At 46.6% G+C, this 12,553-nt stretch overlaps 1 protein-coding gene across 4 annotated transcripts in view; it reads left to right on the top strand.

The window, feature by feature from the left end:
- Positions 1–12,553, top strand: part of GOLGA1 (golgin A1) — a 44,214-nt gene that overhangs the window by 17,588 nt on the left and 14,073 nt on the right. For all 4 annotated transcript variants that reach the window (XR_004301129.1, XM_032418538.1, XM_032418537.1 and 1 more), the window contains 4 exons: positions 3,869–3,994; positions 5,747–5,842; positions 8,702–8,797; positions 11,182–11,277. Coding sequence is in view for 3 of the 4 variants with exons in the window: in XM_032418538.1 (XP_032274429.1) it covers positions 3,869–3,994; positions 5,747–5,842; positions 8,702–8,797; positions 11,182–11,277 (414 nt within the window). In the remaining variant the exon portion in view is untranslated. The remainder of the gene's footprint in view (positions 1–3,868; positions 3,995–5,746; positions 5,843–8,701; positions 8,798–11,181; positions 11,278–12,553) is intronic.

Here is a 12,553-nt window from a genome sequence, read left to right as displayed (position 1 = left end):
TGTCCTTATCGTTACTGAATAGATGTAACGTTTATTAATAAGTTAGGTAGAGAGTATAACAAGGCAGTGAACCCCTAGGTAGCTAACTGCCTGGTTAAAAAGAATAATATGTTTATCTTTGAGGTTCCCCATGTGCCATTCACTGTTTCATTCCATTTCTTTTTCTTTTGTAAGGAATCTAGAAACTGTTCCATTTCGGTTTTTTGTGTTTTTGTGTGGTTTTTTTTTTTTTTTTTTTTTTTTTTTTGCTTTATAATTTTGCTGTTATTTTATCCCTAAACAGTATGTATCTTCTGTTGTTTCTCATGCTTGTTAAAAATTATATAAATTGGGCTGTAGGTATTCTTCTAAAACTTGTTTTTTGGTGCTCAACATTGTATTCCTAAAAATCATGCATATGGATCATGCAGCTATAATTTGTTCTTTTCTCAACTATATAGTATGAAGTTACCAAAATTTATCCATCCTATTGCCCATCAACTTTGGGGTGTTTCTGGTCTTTTAAAAAAGCAAAAGTGGGGGCACCTGGCTGGCTCATCCAGTCAGTAGAACATGTGACTCTTGATCTGGGGGTTGTAGAGTTCAAACCCCATGATGGGTATAGAAATTATTTTAAAAAAACAAATAAATAAAATGGAAATCCCACTGAAAGGGGAACCATTTTTTTTAAAGTAAATAAAAATAAAAAAGCAAAAGTGTGAACTTAAAGGAAAATAATAAATTCAACTGTACTAAAAATAAGAGCATATTTTCATCAGAAGAGGGTTGTAAAGGGTGTGAAGACAAGGCAAAAACTGGGAGAAGATATTTGTAACCCATATAACTGACAAGGGAGCATGGCAGCCAGGAGATATATAAAGAACTCCTATAATCAAGGAGAAAAAGAAAATCAAGGAGCAGTAGAAAAAGGGGCAAAAGAAATGAATGAGTACTTCACAGAAGAACAATAATGACCAATAAACATGAAAAGATAGTGTTACTTCGTAGTAATCTGAAAAAAGCAAATTAAAATCATGTTGAGATAATATTTCATACTCATTAGACTGGCAAAAAATAAATGTTTGATAATATACCATGTTGGCAAGGAAGCAGAACAAGCCAAGCAAGCTCTTATTTGTGGCTGATGGGACTGTGTGAATTACTACAACTACTATGGAAAAGAACTAGGCATTATCCAGAAAAGTTGAAAAAGTGCAAATTTTTTTTTTGAAGATTTTATTTTTAAGTAATCTCTACACCCAGCGTGGGGCTTGAACTCACAACCCCAAGATCAAGAGTCACACGCTCCTCCAACTGAGCCAGCCAGGCGCCCCCAACCTTTTTTTTCCTTCCCAATCTATGTACTTGTATTTCCTTTTCTTGTCTTATTACATTAGCAAGGATTTCTAATACAGTGTTGGAAAGGATTGATGAGAGGGGACATACTTGCCTTGCACCTGATCTTAGTGGAAAAGCTTTTTCACCATTAAGGATAATGTTAGCTGTAGCATATAAGGTGTTGGGGGCTAGAAGTAAAGCATCCAGAGTGGACAGGGGGGCTCCATGTGGGATATGGTGTACAAGAAGACTAAATAGAAATTGGTGACTGATTCCTTTTCTGTCCCTGACTTTGCCTAACACCAAAACTTTGGTTTTTCAAAGTAGAGTCACCTGTATCTCTCAAGTTCACATTGATGTGTAGTAGAATGAGTACAGGTTTTGGCTCCAGAAGACCTGAGCTTGAATCTTTAATTTATCACTGGTATGTGCCTTTGGGCTAGTTCCTAAGCTTCAGTTTCCTTCTAAATGGACACAGTGAAGGACTAGGGAGCATGAGAAGTGCTTCCTCATGCTCTGCTGACTCTAGCTACCACTGCTACCACCCTGCTACACATTATGATTATCGCATTATTAGTGAGAGACCCACCATGATTGGTCATCATGGCCAAACTGTTTTTCTTTCCTATCAAACTCTTTCTCCGTGTTCTCTGTTTTGTATCATGTTACCATTTCACCAGCCATCTGAGTTACAGACTTGGGAGTTGTCTTTACCTCTTCTCCCAGTTTCCTAGTCATGCTGAACTTGGCCCTCACCTCTTTGCATGTGCTGCACTGTACCCAGGCTTGTTCTGCCCCAACCCCCTTCTCCCTGGACTTGCCTCGTCAGGAGGCCTGATCTGATTTCCTTAAACAGTTAATCCCTCCTGACTCTGATGTAGCCCTTGTATGTCCCTCTGTTGCAGCATGACTGTATTATTTTATAATTAATTGTGTGTATATGTGTCTTTACCACCAGCCACTTTGCTTCTGTGGGTCAGGAACTATGTCTGGTTGTATCCTCAGAAGACTACACATGGTATAGACTTGATAAAAGTTTCCTGAACTATGGAAACTTGAATCTAGAGAGTTCAATCTCTGGAACCCTCTGCTACCTATACTCTCACCCCTGTGAGAATTTTTTGTTTAAAGATTTTATTTGAGAGAGAGAACATGAGCAGGGGGAGGGGCAGAGGGTGAGGGACAGTGGGGAGTGAGGGGCGCGATGCGGGGCTCGATCCCAGGACCCTGGGATCATGACCTGAGCCGAAGTCAGACACTTAACTGACTGAGCCACCCAGGTGCCCCCTGTGAAAATTTAGAATGGCAGGCAAGTGCTTCCTCTTAAAATCCTAAGCCCAAGTTGCTACATTTTATTCTGAGGAGAGATTGGCTGGGCTCCAAGCTGAACATGAAAGTAGCTTGAGATAGATCAAAAGAAGCATAAAGTAAGGAAGTAGAGTGCTTGTGAGGAGATACAGGTCTTCACAGTAAGAGTTGATGCTATAGGAACTTTTTTTTTTTTTTTAAATTTTGAGAGAGAGCAGGAGATCACAAGCTGAGGGAGGGGCAGAGGAAGAGGGACAAGCAGACTCCCCACTGAGCAGGGAGCCCAGTGCGGGGCTCAATCCCAGGACCCCGGGATCATGACCCAAGCTGAAGGCAGACACTTAACCGTCTGAGTCACCCAGGTGCCCCTATACGAACTTTTTTTGGAGAGGAGAATGGGCATCTTCACTGTATGCAAGGACCACTGGGGATCTAAGAACTTGTGTAATCAAAGCTTCCTGGATCCTCTGCTTTGACATTAAGCAGCATTTGAAGATTGGTAATAGTGAGAGAAGCCAAGTTCCAAGCCGCCGCCACCATCATTGCCATCGTTGCTAAAGAGATAGACTGAGATCAAGTAGATAGCTGTTTGTTCGGGGCCAGGGTGTGAGGTGCACAGTGGCTCTGCCCTGGTCACCGTGCTGGGAGCCAGGATGAATGTGATCCTGTGTTTTAGAAGTTCTCTCTTAGCCCTTAAGTCAGCTACGTTGGCATCATTACTGCTTCATCCAGCCCCACATTTCCAGCAACATTGTTCTGTTGGTCATTTGTAGCGCTTGTGGGGTCCTTCTTGAGTGGGATTACCTCTGCCAAGTTTGGCATCTGGGCTAAAGATGTAGGTCCTGTTGGATGGACTAATAGAATTAAATGTGTGCTTAGTGAGAGTAGAAGGTAGTAGATCATGACAGTACAAACAGACTGTCTTAAAGAAGAGGAGCATCTTCTCAAGGTCCTGGCTGCGTTCCACTGAGGTCATAGCCTTGTTCTTTCCCACATCATCAGTTGCTTAAGTTGAATGGGCGATTGCCTCTTGCTGCACTAGGTCTGAACTGGTGCCTGGGTCGTGCTGGGTTCCGGTCTGGCATCTTCTGTGTCCCTTTTCAAGGAAGATTTCTTAGCTGTGTGTTCTTCTGAGAGGCAGTTGAGAACACAATTTCGGGGAAATGTGATGGTCCAAGAGGAGACAGAAAGTGGGAGGGAGAAAGGGGTTATAGTGTAATGTAATCTCTGCTTTCACTTGCAGGCCACTGCTGAGACTCAAGAGAAGGAAAAACTCATCACCCATTTGCAGGAGAAGGTCTCATCCTTGGAGAAGAAACTAGAGCAGAACTTATCAGGAGAAGAGCATGTGCAGGAACTGCTGAAAGAGGTAACTAGCTCTCTTCGGACAGCCACTGCTGGGGAGGGAGTGGGAACACTGGAGATTTCATACAGTCCTAGAGTTGCAGAGCCAGAAGGTCCACAAGCAGCTGGGAGAGAAGAGCACTCCCTCCATCTTCAGACTGTCCTGCTTATGGCAAAAGCAGCCACCTGTCACCTGTGTGTACCATGTTTTCCTCAGCAAAGGGAGAGCTTCGTTCAGAGATGCCTATGAACAAACAGCATCCTAATCACCAGTGAACCCCAACTGGTAATTTATGCCACTCGGGCTGTCTTATCTTACCGCCCTGCTCTTTTCCACCCTTTTGCACTTTCCAGTGGCCAAGGAAAATCGTTACTGTCTGCCTGTGGCGTGAGCAGGAATCGCCTTCGGCAGGGAGGGGACCCTCCTTTGCTGAGTGAGGCTGTTGAGCAGATTGACCTTTTCCCCAGTGGTGTAGGTGAACTTGCTTTCTCATCAGGCCTGAGCCCATTGTCTGCCCATATTCTCCTCCTCCTCCTCTTTGTATCCCAGTGACTGACCTCACCGTGACAAAGGTGACAAAGCCAAGACCTTGGGCCTAGATTAGATCCTCACTGTCTTCATTTCAACTAAACATCTCCATCTCCACTGCCACTGTTGTACTTCTGGGCTTCCAGCAACTCTAGCCTAGTCCAGAGCAGAGGTCTCCAGACTGGCCTCCCCAGCAGCCATCTCCTCCCTCACCCCTGAGGTGGTCTTTCGCGCCCACTGCCGAGCTGGAATTCCTGGCCGCCTTGCTCCCTTAACCTTTTTCCCCAGCTCCCCTGCAGTCTCCAGTGTGTATAGCATGGTTTCTGGGGTGTAAAACGATTTCTAGAATCAGACTGCCTAGGTTTGTATCTCGCATCTTCTACTTACTAGTTGGTGACTTAGAGCAAGTAACTTAATCTGTTTGTGTTTGTTTTCTCCTCTGTGAAATAGGGTGGATAATTGTACCAAACAATAGAATTGTTAGGATTCAAGGAGTTACAATATGTGAAGTGTTAGAATGAAACTCTGAAACATAGTAGGGTCTCTGTATATTTCAGCTATTAATATTATGATCCTTAGTATTGTGCCATCATCATTATTATGAAGCTTAGTGTGCATAGGAGGCACTTGGGGAGTTTGTTTAGAGTGTATGTTCCTGCCCCAAGACATCCTGTTTTCAGTAGGCCCAGTGTAAGACCTCACCAAGTTAGTCTAACACCAGTGTGTGGACAACCCCACTTTAAAAAATATTGCCTACAGAATTAAATTCAAACTCTTTTCGGCAGCATAAAAAGCTTCCCATGATCTCCCCCTTTGCCTGCTCTAGTCTTATTTCTTGACCCGAATCCACTATTACTTCAGCTTTTTGCAAGTCGTAGCTCTCCAAATGTCCCAGGCTGTTTCACGACTCCTCTGATCATCGCTCTGCCTGGGTACCCCCCCCCGGCCACCTGTGAATTAGGAAGCACCCACTTTTCCTAAGGCGGTAAGTGGCCTGCTCTACGCATCTTTGCGGGCACTAATTGCACTCTGTTTTTTTGTTAGTCTTTTGCCTCAGCCTCAAGGTCAAAGGAGTGTGTCAGATTTATCTGTGTGTACTTCATTATATATGAATTCTATCTCAGCTGTTATTTTTAATGCATTTGTGTCCCCTGTGCCTCAGGCAAATCACAGTATGTGGTAGACATCAGTAAGTATTTATTCAATGGAAAAGTGACTGTTTTCTTTTACTCTTCTTTCAACTTACAGAAAACTGTTGCCGAGCAGAATTTGGAGGCTACCAGACAGCAGCTCATGGCAGCCAGAAGCAGCCAGGCCAAGGCCATTGACATCCTGGAGACTCGGGTACTGACCTCACTCCCAGGGATTCCTGTTCTGGGTGGTAGCCTGGTTGGACGACATCGTTGAGGGAGAATCCCCTGGGCTCAGAGGTTTTCTTGAAGGGACTGTTTCGGCTCTTACTTACACATGGCTGTTAGTCATCTTCTTCATTCTTGCCTCATCGCCGCCATTGTTCCACACAACATTGTTCTCTTGCTTATTCTCTTTTATCCTCGTTGCCTCCCCTCCCACAGGAAATCATTCTGATGGGGTTATTACAGATCCCTGTGTTGTGGGGTTACCTTAAAATGGGCGGCCTTGTTTTGTGTGCATGTGTGTGAATTTACGTAAGCAATATATTTCACACACACCGTCCCCTTCACCCGCTCCACTCTGTCCGTGTCCACGTCGTTGTGTTTACTGCTCCACATTGTGGTTATCTGCCAGATGCTGGACATCCAGCTGGCCGCCCCTCTGTCACCACAGGCTACACTGCACCTAATAGCCTTTTCCCTGTCACCTTGAGGACAGAGAATGCATATGACCTAATGTGACTAAGTAGGACAAGGACGTTCCTGCAGGGGCTGCCCCTGGCTCTACTCCCCTGGAGTTTCTGCATCTGCACTGCTGCCTTGTCCAGCCATTTGTTTGTTTGTTTGCCAGTTTAATGAGTGTGAAGTGGTGGAAGGGGGTAAGAGATCTCTGGGGGACCTCTTTCATAAGGACACTAACCCTGTCATGATGACTCCTCCCTCATGACCTAAGCACCTCCCAAAGGCCCCACCTTCTGTTACCATCACATCGGACATTAGGATTTCCACATGAATATGGGGGACACAAACATTCAGACCATAGCAAGTGCATAGCTCATTTTTAAAATCTTATTTCCTGATAAATATGCTTAAAGTTCTCTATTTCTCAGTACAGCTTGGTTTCTTTTATTAGAATTCATTTCTGTTTCTGAATATCTATCTTTTTATTGTGATAAAATATACATGACATAAAAGTTACCATTTTGGCCATTTCTAGGGTACAATTCAGTGGCATGAAGCCCATTCACACTGTTGTGCAACCATCACCACCATCATCTCCAGAACATTTTCATCTTCTCAAACTGAAATTCTGTCCCCATTAAATACTAACTTCCCATTCTCTCCCACCCCCAGCCCCTGACAACCATCATTCTACTTTCTGTCCATATAAATCTGACTACTCTAGGAACCTCATATTAGCGGAATCATACTGATTTCACTTGACATATGTCTTCGAGGTTCATTCGTGTTGTAACATGTGTCCAAATTTCATTCCTTTTTAAGGCTGAATAAGCCTTTTTTTTTTTAATTTTAAGTAAACTCCACGCCACAAGTGGGGCTTGAACTCACAACCCCGAGATCATGAGTCACATACTCTACCACTGAGCCAGTCAGGTGCCCCAGGGCTGAATAAGCTTTTTTTTTTAAAAAAGGCTTTCATTCCTTTATATGTCTGTACCACGTTTTGTTTATCCCTTCATTTGTCCATGGACTGTTGTGAAAAATAAACATTAGTGTAGTGCTATGAACAAGGTTGTTTTTTTGTTTTTTTTTAAGATTTTATTTATTTGAGACAGATAGAGAGCATGAGCAGGGGAGAGGCAGAGGGCGAGGGAGAAGCAGGCTCCCCGCCGAGCCAGGAGGCAGGAGCCAGGAGCCAGACGTGGGGCTCGATCCCAGGACCCTGGGATCATGACCTGAGCCGAAGGCAGATGCTTAACAATCTGAGCCACCCAGGCGCCCCTATGAACAAGGTTTTTATGTGAGCTTTTACTTTGATTTCTGTGGGGTTTATACCTAGGAGTGGAATTGCCAGGTCATATGATAACTCTTTGCTTAACCTCTGGAGGATCTGAATCTTTCTTGAGCTCTGCCTCTAAGCTGAGACTTGGGTAGCTACTTTCTGAACCCAGGAGTTTAAAAAACTAGGTTTCAGTTCTGGCTCTACCACTGATAAAATTTGTGATCCTGGACAAATAACATTACTGTTCTCGAGAACTCTGTAGAAATACACTGCTCTCTGGGAGTTGCTTTAGCTCAATCTTCCATGTGAATGTGTAAGAGGATCCATGAGACCTGAAAGTGTCCTCCTCTCGTTGGGTACCTGCTTCTTCTCGAGAAAGCTGCAACCTTCCTTGTGTTTAGGTTTTAATAGTAAGCTTCCTCAGGGTCAGACCTTATTCAGCAAACAAGAAGACTTTAACAGGGAAATTGGCAAAGATGGCTCGAGCCAGATAAAAACGCCCCGGTGGAGAGCCACATCCAGCTGGGCGGACAGGCGGGGTCCTGTCCACAGGGCCAGCCGCATGGCCTCATGCAAAGTCAGTGGGGGTTGATGCCTGTGGAATGAGTGCAAGTTTGTGTCATGAGCAGTCATCCCACTTCCAGGAATCTATCCTAAGGAAGTGGCTCAAGCCAGGTCACAGAACGTTGGGTGAAGATGTTAACTGCTGCGTGGTCTCAGGTGGGAGAGTGGGGAAACCGCCAGTGCTGGAGGCAGTGGTTCAGTAAATTGTGAGGTGTCCTTGAAGGAAATAGTCTAAGTTCTGAAGACCCCACGGGAACACAGAAGGAACCTTGAGTGAGGAGGAAAAATACAAAGTTTTCCTAGAACTGTATACAAAGTTGTAAAAAAAAAAAAAAAAAAAAAAAGGTCATAAAAATACACCAGAGGAAAAGATGTTAGAATGGTGGCGTTGTGTAATAGTAGATGTATAGGTGTCTTTTTTCTAATTTAAAACTTTTCTGTAATGAACCCGTTTTACAGTTTAAATGGATTTGATTTTTAAAGCCATATGTTACCGCTCTTCAGCTTCTTTTGAATGAAAGAGGGATTCTCTTTCCCCCTCAGGTGAAAGAACTCGAGCTGAGTTTGCAAGCGTCTGAGGAGAAGCTAAAGCACAGTGATGATGTCTTGGCAGCTCAGGAAGCTCAGATTCAGGAGCTCGTAAGTGGTCCTGGGCCCCTGATGCTTGACCTTTACGCCTTTGCAGCTGTCCCAGACTCACTCCGGTGGGGTCTCTGGGCCTGACCTTAGATACAGCTGTGGAGCTGGATGTGAGCGGGCGGCTTCGGGTAGAGGGAGTCAGGACCTGCTGGAGGATCCGAGTTACCCAAAGAGGTGGAGCCTGGCTAATGCCCATCTGACGGCTGGCCGTAGGGCCCAGCCTAGTTCTGGGACTGTCAGAGGTGGTGGCTTGCAGCCAGGGCTGTGGAGAACAGGTCCCAGCTCTGGGGAGAACATGGCAAGGGCTTGGCCAGCTGTCGCAGTCCCAGGTGGGGTGTTGAGTTAGAATCTAGAGAAATAAACAGTATTTATTGTACGCTTGCCGTTCCAGTCACTCTGCTAAGTATCTGCCCGTGTTTCACTTAGTCCTTGCTGCAGACCTAAGAGGCATGTGCAATTAGCCTCATTCTCTAGAGGAAGCTGGTTCGGAAAAACTGGGTCATTAACCCAGTGGTCATGGTCTCCCAGCTAATAAATGGCAAAACCCTCACCTTTCTTAGGTCAAAGCCCTTGTTCATCATCACTGTATTATACAGATGGTCCCTGATTTATGATGGTTCAACTTAGTGATTTTTCAACTTTATGAGATGCAAAATCAATATGCCTTCGGTAGAAACTGTACTTCAAATTTTGAAGTGTGAGCTTCTCCTGGGCTAAGGATGGGCAGTACAGTACTCTCCCTCAATGCGCCACGGTGGCAGGGAGCCCCGTCTCCCAGGCAGCCGCGTGATCACAGGGTAAACAAGTGGTGTGTACCGACACAGCCTTTCTGGTTCTCACTTTGAGCGCAGCATTCAATAAATTACATGAGATATTCAACACTTCAGTATAAAATAAGCTTTGCCCAGCTGTAGGCTAATGTAAGTGTTCTGAGCAATTTTTAAAAAAACTTTTTGGGGCGCCTGCGTAGCTCAGTCGTTAAGCGTCTGCCTTTGGCTCAGGTCATGATCCCAGGGTCCTGGGATCGAGCCGGGCATCGGCCTCCCTGCTCAGCGGGAAGCCTGCTTCTCCCTCTCCCACTCCCCCTGCTTGTGTTCCCTCTCTCGCTTTGTCTCTCTCTGTCAAATAAATAAATTTTTAAAAAAAATTTTTTTAAGATTTTGTTTTAAAAGTTTTTATTTTAATAATCTCTCCACCCAATGTGGGGTTCAGACTCTCAACCCCGAGATCAAGAGTCACATGCACTGCTGACTGAGCCAGCCAGGCGCCCCTGTTCTGAGCATTTAAAGTAGGCTAGGCTAAGCCGGGATGCTTGTTTTGACTTCTGTTTCCAATTTACAATGGGATTATCGGGTTGTAACCCCATCATAAGCTGAAGGAGATCTACACTGCCTCCCCGGGGAAAGCCTCAGCCATAGAAAGCAGCACCAAGTAAGGGAAGGAGGGCTGTGTCTTGGGACTGGCTGGTGCCCTAAGGTGTCCCCCCGGCACCGAGACCAGTCCCAGACTTCGGCTGCTGAACGGGCCCGCGGCAAGATGCGGGGCTGCAAGTGGGGACCGCCACAGCACGCAGGCCAGAGATCAGGAAGGAGAGTTGTTTCTCCTGGCCACCCATCTTTGGCTCACTGAGGGAGAGAATGGGGTCCTCGGCGTCCCCACGGCTAACTGTCGCCCCCCCGCCGTAGGCCACCGCACGCCGGGAGAGCAGCGCCGCGCCCCCGCAGCCGCCGGCCCTGGAGCGGCAGTGCCCGTGCCCGGAGCGCGTGCGCACGCTCGAGGCGCAGCTCGCGGCCCTGGAGAGAGCCCGGGCGGCCGCGCGGACGGCGGCGGAGCGGGAGGTGGGGAGCGAGGACGGGAGCGAGGCCCGGCGGGCGCCAGCTTCCCGCGGGCGGGGCTGCCAAGTCTGTGCCGGCGAGAGGCCCAGCCCCCCCTCTAAACGAGGGAACCACTTTTTTGGAGCAGTTTTTATTTTTCCAACAAGGGACCTGCTCATGAGAGTGGCTGTAAAAAGGCTGCTCTTAGTAAGACCCCAAACAGATGGCTTTCCTTTTCTTTGGGGCTGCGCAGGGACTTGCTGGCACTTCCTGTGCAGCCCCTTCAGCCTCTTCCCGCCAAGTCTCCACAGTGTTCTTGTTCCTCCCTCGGGGCCCCTCCGGCTCTCTGGTCCCCCTCCCCGTTCCACAGCTTCTGAGTCCCGTGCCATGTTTCTTCTTGTGAGGCCTGTGCCCCTGGCTCTTTCTGACCCCTGCCCCGTTCTCCTCTCCCGCCCCTGTAGTGACACAGAGGGTGCGATGCATTTTCAAAGGCTCCATGTCTGTAGGGCTGTGCCCGGGGAAATAGGGGAAAGCCCTTTTCTTCTTACACGTGCTTTTCTCAATTTGCAGAGAGAGCTGGAGCAAGAAAATGCAGCCCTCAAAGAAAGTAAGAATGAATGTGAACGTTCTTTACAACACCACCAACTCGAACTGAAGAAGCTAAAGGTATTTACCTAACGGCGCCAGCGTGTTGCAGCGGTGGCCTGTCTCTTACGTGTGTACTGGGAGCAGCCCAGTGAACGTTCTGTGCTCCGAGTGGAGAAGGCGTGAACTAGCATTTGTTCAACAGTTCCGTGAGACATTTGCTGGAAACGGTCACCTCAGTACGTCCTCTCAGTGATCCAGGATGGTAGGAAGAATTATGCTCATTTTGCAATTAATGTCATCTGAGGCTCTGAGTATAAGTAATTTGTCCAAATTCCATAGTTAGTTTGAGGTGATGCTGGTCTTACTTCACTCAACCAGCTCCCCCTCTGTGTCACCGTCCGCAGCTGCCTGAAAGTCATGCTGTCAAAGCACTGGTGTTGATCTTTCCAGTGGGACTAGTAAAGCAAGGGCTTACGTGGTCATAAGGACCTTGTCCGTTTACGTTGGAGCCCGTGTGTAGAGATGAAGGAACAGTCTACTGGATTGTTAACCTTTCCCTTCTGAGAACTTGGTGCTTTAATCAGACATTGCCCGCTTCTCTGCCTGGACATAACTGGATGCAAAGGAAAGAGAGTTTCTGCCACTTTCTTAGAGGCCTCCAGGGTCCTCGGTCCCCTTTCAAAGAAGCCCTTAGATGATGGATCATTGCAGTACTTGCCCAAGTTGGTCATGACACAGAGATCTTATGGGTCTTTTGGCAGAGACCTTCTCAGAACATCCGTAATGGAACCCCCAGGTGGCCCAGTCAGTTAAGCATCTGCCTGCAGCTCAGGTCATGATCCCAGTGTTCTGGGATCAAGTCCCACACTGGGCTCCTTGCTTAGCTGCTCCCCCTGCTTGTACTCTCGCTCTCTCCCCCTCGCTCTCTCTGGCAAATAAATAAATTTAAAAATCTTAAAAAAAAAAAAAGATCCGTTTAAAAAAACAAAACAGAACAGAACATCCATAGCTGAGGGTCTGCATTAAGTAAGTTCTCGGTAATAGTCTCTGCTAGGCTAGGTAGCTGCCAAGGCAGTAGTGCTGAATGGTGGGAGCTGTGTGCTTTGCAGTCAGTCTGTTTCCATGCATGCCTTCAGCAAACATTGGAGTACCTGTAGGTGCCACTGCAGGTGCTGGGATCTGAGCAAAACAGACGAAACTTCCCCTCTGTGGAGCCTCTAACTAGAGATGGCAGATGAGCGGTAGTCATAAATGCCATGAAGAGAGTAAAGCAGAGTGAGGGACAGAGAGCAGGGAGGAGAGGACTCTTGGATATGGAGGCTAGGGAAGGCTTCAGTGATATTTGAGCAAAAGC

The sequence above is a fragment of the Phoca vitulina genome, unplaced genomic scaffold (genome assembly GCF_004348235.1).
Source record: "Phoca vitulina isolate PV1807 unplaced genomic scaffold, GSC_HSeal_1.0 scaffold21, whole genome shotgun sequence".
NCBI classification, from domain to species: Eukaryota; Metazoa; Chordata; class Mammalia; order Carnivora; family Phocidae; genus Phoca; species Phoca vitulina.
Note: the sequence above shows the minus strand (reverse complement) of the source record. Positions and strands in the feature narration are given on the sequence as shown.